We start from the raw sequence: 14,632 nt of genomic DNA, 5'->3' as shown, positions 1-14,632 counted from the left end.
TGGTCTGGGATACAGAGTGCCAGGGAAACCCCACCATATGCTCAAGACATGAGACTAATTAACATCTGGCCCGTGTTCCTCCAATTAACTTTCCCTCCGCAAGAAACACTACCCTTACTGCGCCCCCACCTCCACAACATTCAGAGCCAAACCCCAAAAACAAGGCCAATTAATTTAACAAACTTTTATCATTCCGTGCCCCACCCCCGTCCCTTGGCTCTAATCGCCATAGTTTTTGGTGACAGCGTCTAATGATTTCTTGAGTGAAATACAGTATCATTGGGGTTACGTGGTTTCTAGAAAGTTTTTCTTTTTTTTTTTCTTCTTTCTCTCTCTCTCTTTTTTCCGTTATGTTGTATACAAAAATGGGCCAACTTGGCTGCATTTAGGGTTCATCAACCATTGCAAATGATTCTTCAAATGTTTTGGGTTTGGTAAAACCTAAAACACATTTTGCCAAGCACTTTTCCTCCTTAATTTTTCAAACTGTGTATTTTAGGGAAAATTTGATCCATATGGTTTTGATTCATTTACTCTTATATCATTGACATTTTTTTTTCCTATGGAGCCATTTGATATCCAAGAAGCTTTCTGAGCCTTTCCTCCGTTCATTTTAAGCATTTTCTTCCTTAAAAAGAGGAAGTCCTCTTTGCAACCTCAGAGGCCATAAATTTTGAGCACTCTCTCAATTCAGCAATACTTAAAAATACATTTGGTATAAATCTGGATTATTATGAACACATTTTATGTTTAGAGCAGATGGGCAGAGATTTTTGTTTCTGGTTTATGAGGGAAACCAATGACAAAATAAGAAAATAGGCTTAGATTACCAAAAAAAAAAGTTTTGTTTTGAGGAACGTTTAACTGTTATTAATAAATCCGTATGGTAAGAACTATGCTCGGAGGCCTCATTTCAAATTTTCATCCAGGTCTTGGATAAGATGTAATTGAATAACCGGTACACCTGTCCTATTTCATGGATAATCTACTGAGGAAAGAAAAAAATTCCCATAAAGTCCTGCGTACCAGGCTTAAAAATGCTTGGATGTTTGCTTGCCGCTCAACACTGCCGAAATGGAGCATACATAGGTCTGCACACCTCATCGAGCCTGTGGACCACGCGTCCGTCCAGTGTGGTCGCACAATCACAGCTCTGTGGGGATGGGACAGACCCAAGAAAGAGCAGATAGACCGTCATACGGACGAGGCTGTGGTTAGTGGCAGAAGACAACTGGGATCAACTTTTGTTCTTATTCACATCTTACAAAAGCAAACCTTTAAGTCAACCACCCATCCCGTTGCCTTTAAAGAATAATATTAAAATTGAGATTATTAGTGTGTAATGTATGTAAATTGCATATTTGGTGGCAGCCACGCTTGTTAGGGAGCTTCTTCATTTCATGCATATATGTATTAGACCATCGTGGTTCCATTTCAAATCAGATTTCAATTGCTTAGCCCAGTGTCTTTTGACAAACATTTGTTAATCCCGAAACTTATTAGGGAGAAGCATTTAAGTGTTAATATGTGTACACAGAACTCAAGAATCCTTTTGATTTTGCTTGTCATTTCTTGCACCACAGTGTTCACAATTATCTCAGATTCCTTAGCTGCAGGGCAAGATGATGGTTCTTTGTCCAGAGAAGGAATAGGGGCTTTACTGCAGATCAGCTTGTTACGTGGATGAGGTATCGTCATTAGGAACAGTTGTGATGGATGCTTTTCTGCTGCATGCGTGGAAGGAGAAATCTTTTGCACCGTGGCCTGGTAGCTCCTTGACCTTTTCTTAGACCATTGATCCACGGGAAGGTGGTAAGGTTGACCCTGCTGGCGGGGCCGGCTTCCATTCCGGCTGTTTCCTTGGCCATCTTGGGGGACACGTGCAGAATCTGCTCAAGACCAGGCCGTTGGTTTGGCCCATCTCACCCACAGGTTGCAGAATCGATGCCCTTAGCCCTGTGCAGAGCCAGACTAGCAGGTGGCCTGCCACCAACCCGCTTCCCAACAGAGGCACTTCCTTCCCTTTACACTCTCCAGAAACTCACCTGTGGAGGAAAAGGGAGTGATTTTGATTAAGGAGATTGGTTGGGTGTCAAACAAAGCTGGGCCGGAGAGACATTCCATGCAAAAGAGGCTGCCCCCACCCCGCCCCCAGCCTCCTCCTGTTTCATCTCTGGGGCAGCCTGGGAGCTCGAGGCAGGGATGCAGAGGCGCGCGGGGTTGCGAAGGCTCCAGGCTGCTTATGCCCGTCAATGAGCCCACCTGGGCTCCACCAGGATCACCGGTGACCACACGTGTTTCCAGCAGGCTCTGTTCCGCGGGGGCACGTCGCTGTAATCCGTTTGTGGGAACACGGCAGGCCGGAGCCCAGGCGCTTGCTCCCCTCACAGAAGAGTCCTCGAGCCCTGCTTTATGTCACCTCTGGCAGGGCCTCTTGACTTTGTTACGGATTGCGGATTGCGAGAGAGTTTTGCAAGAAACAACTACTTGGCCCAAATTCCTTTTTTTTTTTTTTTTAAAGAAGGGAGGGAGCAGCAGCATCAGTGACCGAGCCTTACATCATCTCCCTGAAATGAGCCACAAGCAAACCTTTCTTGCCGAATTAAGTGTGTGTGTGTCTGCTGAACTGATTCAAAGAGAAACACCGTCAGCTACTTTCCCCCGTACGTTGGACACATCGGATGCAGCAACCCTCTGGTTTGGGGGCCCATTTGAATTCCTTTAGCCATCGGGGAGGGACAATGGAGTGCGATAGCTAGGCCTACAACTAAGCTACTAGAATAAAAAGTTTGTCTTTGTAGCCAGTAAGGCATAGGCAAGCTGTGCTGGATTCTAGTGTGAGGCCAGGGGTCTGAATCAACCCTTTATATGTGGTTGGAATGCAATGTAAAGCTTTTAATTTATTACTGCATTTGCAAAATGGCAATATCTACAGAAATCTGAATACTTGCATATTTATTCAATTAGGGGCTGAATGTATGCTTTGTACTGCAGACACAGAGGACTGGACTTACTCATTAGTTGTGTACTATTTTTTGTTTTCTTTTTTTTCTAAAGAAATCTGTTTCTGCGGAACAGTCTGGGTCTCATCAGAGGTGTGTATTTTTGAATGTACGGTATAATACTTAAAAATTACTCTTGACATTTTAGCTAGAGTTGAGTGAACCAGAGTACCGGAGGTTAGTGATTGCATCATTCCTGCCGGTCAACGAAAAGAGATGGGCAGTTGTGAGACCATGAATTTTGGAGACTCACAGGGTGGATTTCCACCCGGAAGGGAATCTTTCCTACCTGTGACAGGACGGCAGCCCGTCCCCGGCGCTGAACCCCTGAAGGCGCCGGGCGTTAATTTAAAAAAAAAATAACTTACCTTCTCATCTCACCAAACCTGAGGTCTCATTTTGGGCAGCTTGCATTAGAAGGATCTAATTAAACTTTTGATTGATGAACCATCTGCAACGCTGAGCCTCTATCTGTGTGACTCCACCGGAAAATTTGTAGGTCAGTGGCAACCCTGCAGGTAGAATTTTTTCTTTCAGCCTCCGTTGATGTACCTTGGTGTCTTTGTACCTTGTGAAAACAGACAACACAACCTGGCTGTATTATATGACAATGCGCCACGGCCCCCTTCACCGGGCAGCTTCTAGAGGCGTGGGACTGGGTCCCGATCATTCTGGAACACCCAGAATGATCAAGCAGGGCCTCATCATAAAGCCTCGGACCCCATAGTGGGCTGCTTGAAACGGCGGTTTGGGGAGAATGGATTCTGAATCAACAGTTTGCTAAATGTTACAAATTATAGCCTTCTTTCTTTCTTTCTTTCTTTCTTTCTTTCTTTCTTTCTTTCTGCTTTTTTTTTTTAAAAGATTTTATTTATTTATTTGAGAGAGAGAAACAGAGCACAAGCAGGGAGGAGGAGGCAGAGGGAGAAGCAGGCTTCCCCCTGAGCAGGGAGCCTGGCATGGGCTCGATCCCAGGACCCAGGATCATGACCTGAGCCCAAGGCAGGTGCTTAACCAACAGGGCCCCCCCCTCCAGGCTCCCCCCCACCCCGCCGCCTTTCAAAGTCCCAGGGCACATTAGCCTACTAAGGCTCTGACAAGTCTCGCAGTGTGGAAACATGTTTGTCTCACTCAGCGTTTTCTGGTTTAACTGTGGAGCCCTTTGGCTGCATATTAAACTATCAGGTTTCGAGGAACATTTCCTAGGAAGTGCTGAGTGAGACAAAACATGGGTGGAGACCCGCTCACGATTAGTCCACGTCTAAGACGTCTGCCTTGATTTTTGTTGTTGTTTTTTTTTTACACGTGATTCTTCTTTGTATGTGATGTCCGATGTTATCTTCCCCTTCCACCCATCGTACCCCCATCTGTATGATAACTTAGCAGGCAAAAGAGTAATTTTAAGGAAGAGGCTGTAAACTGCTTAAAGATGTTCAGATAGACGCAGAGAGAGGAAGGAGCTCCTGTATAGTGACTCGACTGCCGTGGGGATGGAACACCCTGATGTAAAGAAGGGGCCTCCAGGTCAAAAGCACAGATTCCTAAGCTCAGGCGTCACTCGCCAGCTGGGTGACTTCGGGCAGGTTGCCTAGACTATCTGAGCCTCTGTTTCATCTTCTTGTCAGACTGGGAAGGTCTGAAAAAAGAATCGTCCTACAGAGTGAGGCTGAGAAACACGGTACTTTGGAAATTCAAACGCTTTTTGGTCAAGCACTCATGAGATTGCAGCAGGCCTCTCACTACTGTTTACTCCAAAATAGCCGGGAACCTCTGGGAGACAACACAGAACAAAACCAAACCTTTGTGTTTGTCCTGCCAAAGATGGCAAATGTGGAAACTGAAAGGAAAGGCAGTTCCGTGGTGGACTGGAGTGTTCTCAGGTATTCTACTCAGACATTTTAAAGAACTAAGGACTTGAACGTGTGTCCGTTCAGGAGCCAGTACTTGTAATGTGTTTGAGACATGATAGTCCCTAGAAATACAATGTGCGGAACTTGGTTGTGTTTGAGAAATTCAGGTTGCAATAACATAAGAACTCAGGATGGCAGGAATAAGAGCCAACGGTCCTTTATACCATGGATGGGGCCAGGAGTGGGGGAAAAGACCGGGTTATCCTAATGGTTTCCTTTTATTATTCTTATTTTGATTTACTGAAATGTAATATTGACCTGAACACATTTTTAAAGATCTATAGCCAGCTCCTGTGGTCCTGGATTCCTCAAAGATAAGCAAATCTGATAGATGCTATGCTATTTCCTTCAGGAAAGAATAAAGGTAGTTAAAACAACAGATGCAATGGAAAAGTCTTAGAAAGTAAGGGACGATCTAACCCAAGTAATTTTGAGTTATCAAGCAGGGAATGTTCTTTTAATTGCTAAATTATAAGGACTCCTTAAGAATAATATAAATCGCTAAATTTATAAGGACTTTGTCCTTATAAATCCTAGAGGATTTTTAAGTCCTAGAGGAGCAGAGTTCGTTTCTGCAGCTAAAGAACTATGTAAGTGGTTTCACCGTGGGCCCTAGATGGTTCCAGCATACACATCCAGTTGACTATGCAAGAGGAGACTTAGCCACTGGCCAATTTATGATCAAGGACATAAGTAAATTTTCAGATAGAAAAGCAGCACAACATTTCTATTGGTTCAGCGCTCGTGGAACTGGGGTAATGGAGGGAATTGAAGTACATAGGCTTTTAGCTTAGTGGGGTAGTAGCTGCTGTTCTTGGGAGACTGTACTCTCAGATGTTGTCCGATATCTAGAATTACTACAAGGTTCCGTGCATCTTGTACAGATGCTTACTCCGCCTCACCACAAAGCCTGTGGAATGGGCCAGAATGTATTTCCTAAGAGGTATATTCATTCTTAGGCTTCTGCAAGGCTGTCCTCTGCTTTCCCACGGTTAATAGAGATAACCCTCTTGACATCTACTCATTAAATTAGTATCACTTGGTCTTTTCAGCTGACTCTTTCCTCTATCCTGAGAACACACTTTCTTTCACAGGAAAAGAAGGGTAGGGAAGCTTCTCTTCTGTGATCTTAGGCATTTAGTAGATGGAGTCCTCTGACATTGACTTTGGGCAGCCATAGAACTATTTGCCTACAGCACACAGGGTTTGGAGGAAAGAAGAGATTTCCTTGTTGAGATGGGCCACACCGTTTTCCTCCCTTAATAGGCTGTAATGTCTGTCTTCTGTGTTAGGGTATTGAGTGCAAGGGAAAATTTCGGGGGAAAGAGAATACAGTGCTGCCCAACATCCTTTGTTTCAGAGGGGCAGAGTTTAGATCCCTTTTTCTAGAAGCCAACATGGACTTCCAGTTTATTATATTTGTGTGTATGTGTGTGTGTGTGTGTGTGTGTGTGTGCACACGTGTGCGTGTATCTTAGAGCTGGGCAGTTAAGATGCAGCAAGATTTGCATTTATGAGTGGTCATGAGTGTGAATCAGCCCCGCAGTTCCTTGAATGCAGGTTTACTTTATGGGCGATTAGAGATGAAGTTTTAATCTGTCTCCCTCAAGTACTGTGGGCTGGCCAAGTGTAGAGCTTTTCCCTTCCTAGATGTGGAATCCTAGGTCCCAAAGGGTCAATTAGTATTTAGCAAACATGTCCTGAGGTAGTCATGAAATTAAACCAAGATAGATGTTGGATTTTCCACAGTCATGTGTTCAGGCAGGTTTTTGAAGTGGTGACGGGTTTGATGGCTTACCTTTCGGAGGACGGCGGTGGTGGTGGTGGTGGTGGTAAGAGTTAACAGCAGGTAACGCCATTCCTCCCAGAGAGAGTTTGAGACTCTCTGTGTTAAGTGATGAATGAGGGTATCTGACCCACATCTGTTTTACATTAGAATGGAACATTGCCCTGACATCGTTAGGAGCATTTGTCAAGATTCCCTGGACAGAGCTTCTGTAAATTACATGCTGCAAATGTGTCAGGGTCAGATAAGAGGATATCATTAACTCCCTCAAGTTAACTCAGGGCTGTGTCGGTCCACCTTAATAGGCTAACAGCCAACAATTTTCCTTGAGCCGTTTTGTTATATTTTTCATTCATAGAAGAAAAAAAGTCCATGCTATCCACTCCCCCCCCACCTCCAATATTGCACATGTTCTTTTCTCATAAATCATATTAATTGTAGACATGGTCACAAAGCATATTAAATGCAGGCATGCGTAAATGAATTAAAACATATGAGAATTTTATGACGACCCATGGTGGGTCTAACATGGTCAAATACCAACAGTATTAACTGGCATACTTTTTCATTTAGGTGGCATAGGCTTCTTCTGAATGGGCCTTATTTTATTGATAATAGATGGACACGATCGTCATTGGCTGGAAGTAAACAATATATATATGCGCGTGTGTGTATGTGGGTGTACACGTCATTGTTGCAAGCCGTTCCTATGTCGAGTTTTGCCTGGGTTTATATTTTAGTCAGCAGTGCCTGGAGAATATTGCTATCAATTTAACAGCTTAGCTCTATTGAGAAGTAGGTGCTCTAAAGCACTGAGGACATAAAAGTTATTCTGGGATGGGTCATGGGGCTGCAGAGGAGAGCACATCTGTCACTCAGAGTTTTTCTGAGACAAGACTTAACTATGCTCTTTGCAAATAGAACTTAGAATTACAAGCAGCATATGAGCCACACTTGTCTGGCGCTCATACTCTCTTTAATCATGCATATTAAACATAGCTCCTTGCAAAATGGAAGCTAAGAAGCCAAAGATTGAAATAAAAATGAAGGATGTGTTTAGCTGGATATTTTACAAGCACTGGTTTTTCTATCTGGTTGGGTAAAGAAAGGGCGGGCATGCCCTCCCCATAACTGTGGGTGTGGGTGAGAAGGTCACCATTCTTACCTTAAAGAAACTTCTGCCCTCAGGCAACTTCCCTCTTACAGCTTTTAAGCAGACAGGGCCAAAAATCTAATTATTTAGATTCTAATCAACTGCAGGATAATTCCTAAGGCATTTGAATCTGAAGGCAACATTCTGGTTCTCAGTTGTTCACATTTAGGCATTTCAAGGCTCAAGGATACAGTCAGTGAAATTTAACCATCAGAGGACTCCTGTAGCATCTGTGCTAGCAAAACACATTTAGACATGTGAGCATTTTGGCTTGGTTTTGAAAATAAATTGTATCCAAATTAAAAATATAGATAGCCAGTAAACACAGTTTTGGAGGGGAAGGTAGAAACTTAAAAAGCAAACCTCTTTATATCATATGTAGCTGTATTTCACAGCTATATTTTCTAAAACATACAGAAATGCATATCATTAAATGTTAAATCACAAGGATATCTGATTACTTAAGAATAAAAAATAAAGTAAGGACACGAACCAGGATTCCTACTAAGGAAAAAAGACGCGCCTGGATGTACAGCATAATTTGCTAAATCATTTGAGATTTCTGATTAGCTCTGAGCCCTTGCAACTGACAGCAAAACCATAACACTTAGGCTAAGACAAATATTTTCCAGATACATCGTTTTGAACGTAAGTCTTCATTTGGCCTACAGATTTTTATCTTTTATATTTAATCATACGATAGGAAAATTAATTCAAGAGAAATATGGCATGAAGCAATGGTAAAAAGGCTCATTTTTCCTGAACCATATAATCTTCCAATCAAGATATAAACAACCTATTTGGAATTCTGAAACTTGAAATGACCTTCAAGAAATCTTTTGAAAACGTCTCTAATAATTCAAATGACGGAGAGATCAGAGTAAGTGTTGGCACACGATTCTAAGGCTTTGGATTTTTTAAAAAGGTTATCCATAAAACCGTTTAGAAATGTTGTCTCAGAAGTGTTTTTGGAGGTAACGATTTACAAATATACTTAATAGTTGTTGTTTTTTTCCCCAGACGTGTTACCTAGGAGTTGTACTCAATGCGAAATTCTCTTCCTACATCCCTTCCCAGTGGGCAGAACAGGGAATGTTATTATAGGAAAATTCTTTCTGGTCATTGCATCTCCTGGACTTATCTGGCATTTAGTAAGAGTGTGGTCAGTGTTCTGTAGACAGAAATGAATAGCCCTGAGTTTATTTATTTTTCTTTGAAAAATAATAAATATATGTCCCTTAACCCCAAATTAAAAAAAAAAAAATCAGGCAAATATGCCAGTCCTGTTAGTAGAAACAACTTACTAATGGTCTATGAGTGGGAGGAAAGACACCCCACTTTGTAGCAAATGAAGATTTTTATCTTAGATTTTTGAATGACATATGGCTTGTAGGAAAAGCATATATATATATATATAAAAGAAGTGGTGACGATATTCTTAGACAATATGACTGGAAGACATTCCATAACCATATTTGTGGGAGTTTTAAGAAGTTCATTTACCAGCTTGTTTGTACAGCAAAAAAGAAATTTCCATAGCTTCCCTCCAACCACATGAAATACAAAATAGCTTTTAAAGAAATGTACATAAAAGTGTAATGGGACCCTTCCATAGAGGTTTGAGGTTTTAAATGATGTTAGGGGAAAGTAATGCATTTTGTATTGATATGTTCACTATTTTTATTTTCCAACAGATTTCCTTTTCAATTTTCAATTAGAAGTTCTTAAAAAGATGTGTCTATTTCTCATGTTTTATCCACATGAAATATAGAAATAAACCATATTAGTTTCTAATTATTTGTTAATTTCCATTTTGGGCCACAGGTAGGAGAGTATTAGTGCCTCTTTCCCATCCTTATACAATTCTCAAGGAAGAAATCGCGATGACAAATTGTGACCATCGCAGGGGAAATAAGAACTTGTGGTAGAATGTCTGTCTCTTGGACTCTATCAGGGAAGTCAAGGGGAGCCAGGATTATTGATCGTTGGTCCTTTTAATTTTTCACATTAGCCATGGCAAATGCGGGGCTGCTGAGCTAAGGGCTCTTGCTCCAGCAGAAACTGTCCCTGACTTTCCAGTATGTGCCATGGGTGATACTGAAAGGAAGACCCTGCATGGATTCCTTCTGTTCCATTGGGTCATGCTCCCAACGTCTTAAGGACACCATGTCCTGGAACCTTAAGGGACTATCTTTCTGTTGCCCTGGGATGTAGCTCTGTGTCTTCTCCATCCTCCGGGAGATGTACTTCTAGGTCTTAGATGTAAAGATGTAAAGTATTTTCTAAATCAATAACTGCAGAAAGTTGCTCCATGAACATCATAAGCTGAATTTTGCTTACGGGAAGGACTCATTTCTTCTCTTTTACAATCTTCATGGCTTCCTCCCGTGGACAGAATTATTACTGCTTTCAAAGTTATGCAAACGAGAAATATATGGCAGAGGCTTAAAAAAAGTTTATCACACAAATGTACATATAGCTCATGGGAGAGTGTGCATGTTTTGAATAACATTTTGCTCTGACTCTTCAACTATGATTGTGTTTAGAGTTTTCCATTTCTCCCTTAAACTGATATAATTTTAACTAAGTTTCAAGTAAGTATTTTCATGGAGGATGCTATTAATTTAAATATGATTCCATTTTATCCCTGTCCATTGGCCATTTTTTCTTCTTCTCTGGATTAATATAATCACAAAATTGCTTTTTCTCCCCGAGTGTTTGTTTTTACTTAGCACAGTTTATTTACAGTAAAATATTTGCACCCTGTGTCATTATCATGGACGTGGTCCCACTTGTTATATTTTTATCTTCCCCATCCATTCTTGCTCATCAGACCAAAGAGGTACCCTTGAGTTGAAAGGGAGCATGACATGCTTGACACTGAACAACCTCTATTTTAGATCCTTTTCTTCTAGTAGACATGCCTGAATAATTTGGGCTGCAATAAAATGCTTAATAATAAATTAGTATATCAATAGCATTTTTGTGAATCTTTCAAGTATATGTACCATAAATCACCTGTACAAACTCAGAGGCAAAACCCAAAACCCAAAAAACAAAAACAAAGCCATGTAGGTGGACATTCAGGAAATAACTTAAATGCGTTCTGGGTTATGTTCAGGTTTTTTAAATGAGAAAATGAAGTAATTACTATAAACAGTGTTGGGTAGAGCCCATGAGGGCCCCATGTTCTGGTGACTGTCCTGGAATTCTGAATCTACTGGCTCTTTATTTTGTGACTCTCACTTTCCCCAAATCCCCAGTGAAATAAAACTACCCTCTGTCACATAGGATTATTTTTTAGAATGCAAATCGTTCTTAAAGCTTTTTAAAACGCTATTTCACCATATAACTCAAGAAAATTTAGGTCCCCTGGACCATCTTTAAAAATGTGGGTCTTGCCATGTTGCTTTCCACATGCTGGCCCCCACTTCCCACACGCTCACACCCACAACTCAGATGAGAAGGCAGACAAGGAGACATACAGGGAAAGGTGAGGGAAATTGGTGGTTGGTTAAAATAGAGGTAAAAAGGGTCTTCCATAGAAGGTGGTGGGCAGACCTGCCCCCTTTTGTCTCTTGGGGCTGTTGAAAATAGATCAGTTTAAAGCTGAATTTCAAGCAGATTTTGTTTAGCTATGAGGATCACCCAGACACCTCCCAAAGGGGATTGTGGCATCGTTGGTTTTGGAATCTAATTGAAGCCGTCTTCTCTGGGATGCAAGACTAGTCCCTCTGTCCCACCTTGCTGGCACCCCTAACATCCCGGGTTCTGTGGCCTGGATGACCTTGGTGGACACCACGAGGCCAAAGTCAGGGCTCGGGGCTCCCCGCTAACCTCCCCTCTTGTTCTTGCAACTTCAACCCCTGTGTGCTTCAGGCTTCCTCAGCTATGGCAGAGATATCACGGCCTCATGTGCGGCGAGGGGCTCCTGCACCCACACACTCGGGAAGCAGGTCACCCTTTTTTGGAGGCTCTTCACCCAGTACCTGATTTCTTCCGCAGTTATTTCGTGACCCCTGCCGCTAGATGGGACGGGGTGGAGAAGAGTCACTCCCACCCTCTGGTGGGCTTTCCAGCTGCCAGATTAATTAGCCACTTACTTCCATGCCAGGAGCTGCAAGGGTCAGCGAGCTTGAGTGTGCAAAACACATCCCTGTGCGATCTGGACCTTGTTCTGTGATCACAAGGTGGTGGCGGGGTTTTGTTTTTGTTTTTCCTTTTAACAGTTCTCGTTCTCCAGGGCTATTTACAAAACTGAACAGAGTTTTTACAGCGTGCTTGCATTTGGAGCTTTTCTTCCATTTTAACACCTTCTTGTATATTAAATGTTTAGATACGAAATGAAAAGACAAGTCATGGAGGCAGTTACTTACCTGGTGGAGAGTTAATTACCAGGTCCATCCATCCATCATCCTTCCTTCCTTCTTTCCTTCCCTCCCTCCCTAATATGTGTCAAGTACCATGTTAGGTGCTAGGAATATAAAGGTGAGTAGGTTATTGCCCTCAAAACTCTCATAATTCAAAATAGGTGACCAAAGTCATGACTGCACAGTGGGAGGGATGAGTTAAGCCCTCTGGGGGCATCAGGGAGAGAGTAATTATCTCTGATGACCTAAGGATGGCCAAGACAAGGAGAGGAACTTTCTTAAGAGGGAATACTACGTGGGCAGCCTGCGTGGCTCAGCGGTTTAGCGCCGCCTTCAGCCCAGGGCGTGATCCTGGAGTCCCAGGATCGGGTCCCGCATTGGGTCCTGCATCGGGTCCCTGCATGGAGCCTGCTTCTCCCTCGGCCTGTGTCTCTGCCTGTCTCTCTCTGTGTCTCTCATAAATAAATAAAATCTCTTTAAAAAAAACAAAAGAGGGGATACTACAAGAACAGACGCAGGTGTCTTAAAACATACACAAAATTTTATTTGAATCCACTGAATTTTAAAATATATATATAAGCTACTGTCTGTTTAAAGTCACATGTGAAACTTCCAGATGTACATATGATTATTCTGTGTTTGATATGAACAGATATAATTCCTCCCTCCTACCTTCTGTTCCCCCTTCCTCCCCCATCTTTGATATTTTATTTATTTATTTATTTATTTATTTATTTATTTATTTATTTATTTATTTATGGGGAAATTCTAGTCCGATTTTATCCCTGGAGGCGCGGCGAGGCTCGCTCTCCGCGTGTCCCCCCTGCGCCTCGAACCCGCCGTTCCCCTGGGCACCCCCGGCCCGGCACCCGGCACCCGGCACCCAGCATCCCCCCCCCCCGGGGCACCCGGCCCCCTCCCGACGGCTGGGCTGTAAGAGCCGGTTGGCAGAGAGCTAGCCCGCAGGCGTGGCGCCTGGCGCCCCGCGAGCTCACCCCTGTCCCCTCCAGGTAATGGGACTGCTGGCCAACCACGGCGGCGTGCCGCACCAGCCCCAGACCGACTACGCTCTGTCGCCTCTCACCGGGGGCCTGGAACCTGCCACCACGGTGTCGGCCAGCTGCAGCCAGAGACTAGACCACATGAAGAGCTTGGACAGCCTGCCGACGTCTCAGTCCTACTGTCCACCCACCTACAGCAGCTCGGGCTACAGCATGGACCCGGTGCCGGGCTACCAGTACGGGCAGTACGGACAAAGTGAGCCTCGGTCCCTCGGGGGCGGGTCAGCCTCGTGGCGAAGCCAGGGCCCCCTTGCATAATTATTTTCTTGACCGATGTCAACAACATCTTGCGGTTATTAATTGCTGAGATGTGAAACCCGATTGCCACTAGGTAAAACACGAGGGTTGGCCAAAATGAAACAACCCCTGGCATTAGAAACACATGTTCTTAATGAGGTCAGCTCAAGGATCATCTGGGGTATAATCCCAAGGACACAGACTTGTGTCAAACTTGTCTCAGGAATAAAAATATTAGTCTCGATCCTTTGATACCACGGTATTAAATATGACATTGTCAGCCTGTAGCTGATTTTGCCCCGTGCTGTGAGTTGTCCTAGCGTGACCTAAAAAGCTACGTGTGTTTCCTTGCAGGTGCCTTTCATTATCTCAAGCCAGATATCGCCTAAGTGAACTGTCCACTTGGAAGCTCAAACTGGCCCTGTTTCCGGTCTCCACAGCCTCCACGTGAAGAATCTTCTCAGAAAAAAAAGCAAATCACCTTTTTTTGGGGTGGGGTGGGGTGGGGGGCAGTCTCTCCAAGGAGACGGAGAAGAGTGATCGATTTTTTTTTTCCTCCAGTAGTTGGTTTCAAATTCTTTTGAACATGTCGGACAGAAGCAGCGGAAGGAAGGCAGGCCTGGAACAGTCAAGAGATAAATGCAACCTTTTAAGGCAATGATTGAACGTGGCTACACATCAATCCCCCGACTCTTTAGTGCCGATGATCAAGGAGCTAAAACATTCCATTTGTGTGTGTGCAGGCGCGTGCGCGCGTGTCTGAGTGTGTGAGGCTCATCCGGACTGGCTCAGGCAAGCAGAATGTTCTAAAACCTAGGCGGAGAGCGCTCTGGATATAACCCGGGTGATGCTCGATGCTGACACTTAGTTGAAAAACTGCTCACGTACCGAAGCAGGAATGGAGGAGTCCTTGACTTTTACACACTGGAAATTGATATAAAAAGAAATGGCACCGATTTTTTTTTTTTTTTTTTTTTTAGGAAGTTAGGCTAGATGTCAAGGGCCTCCCAAATAAATTATTTGTGATCTCGTCCTCATTGGTAACCCGGTTGTCAATAAAGGTCCCGGGCGGACGGCCTTGCTACCAGGATGTGGGATGGCAGGAAGAGAAGC

At 43.5% G+C, this 14,632-nt stretch overlaps 1 protein-coding gene across 2 annotated transcripts in view; it reads left to right on the top strand.

Annotated features, from left to right (window-relative positions):
• PAX3 (paired box 3) overlaps positions 1-13,964 on the top strand; it is a 95,929-nt gene extending 81,965 nt beyond the window's left edge. For both annotated transcript variants that reach the window (XM_041737597.1, XM_041737596.1), the window contains exons 8-9: positions 13,232-13,478; positions 13,874-13,964. In XM_041737597.1, coding sequence (XP_041593531.1) covers positions 13,232-13,478; positions 13,874-13,908 — 282 coding nt within the window. In that variant the 3' untranslated portion in view covers positions 13,909-13,964. The remainder of the gene's footprint in view (positions 1-13,231; positions 13,479-13,873) is intronic.
• Positions 13,965-14,632: the final 668 nt, after the last annotated feature.

The sequence above is a fragment of the Vulpes lagopus genome, chromosome 22, assembly GCF_018345385.1.
Source record: "Vulpes lagopus strain Blue_001 chromosome 22, ASM1834538v1, whole genome shotgun sequence".
Lineage (NCBI taxonomy): Eukaryota > Metazoa > Chordata > Mammalia > Carnivora > Canidae > Vulpes > Vulpes lagopus.
Note: the sequence above shows the minus strand (reverse complement) of the source record. Positions and strands in the feature narration are given on the sequence as shown.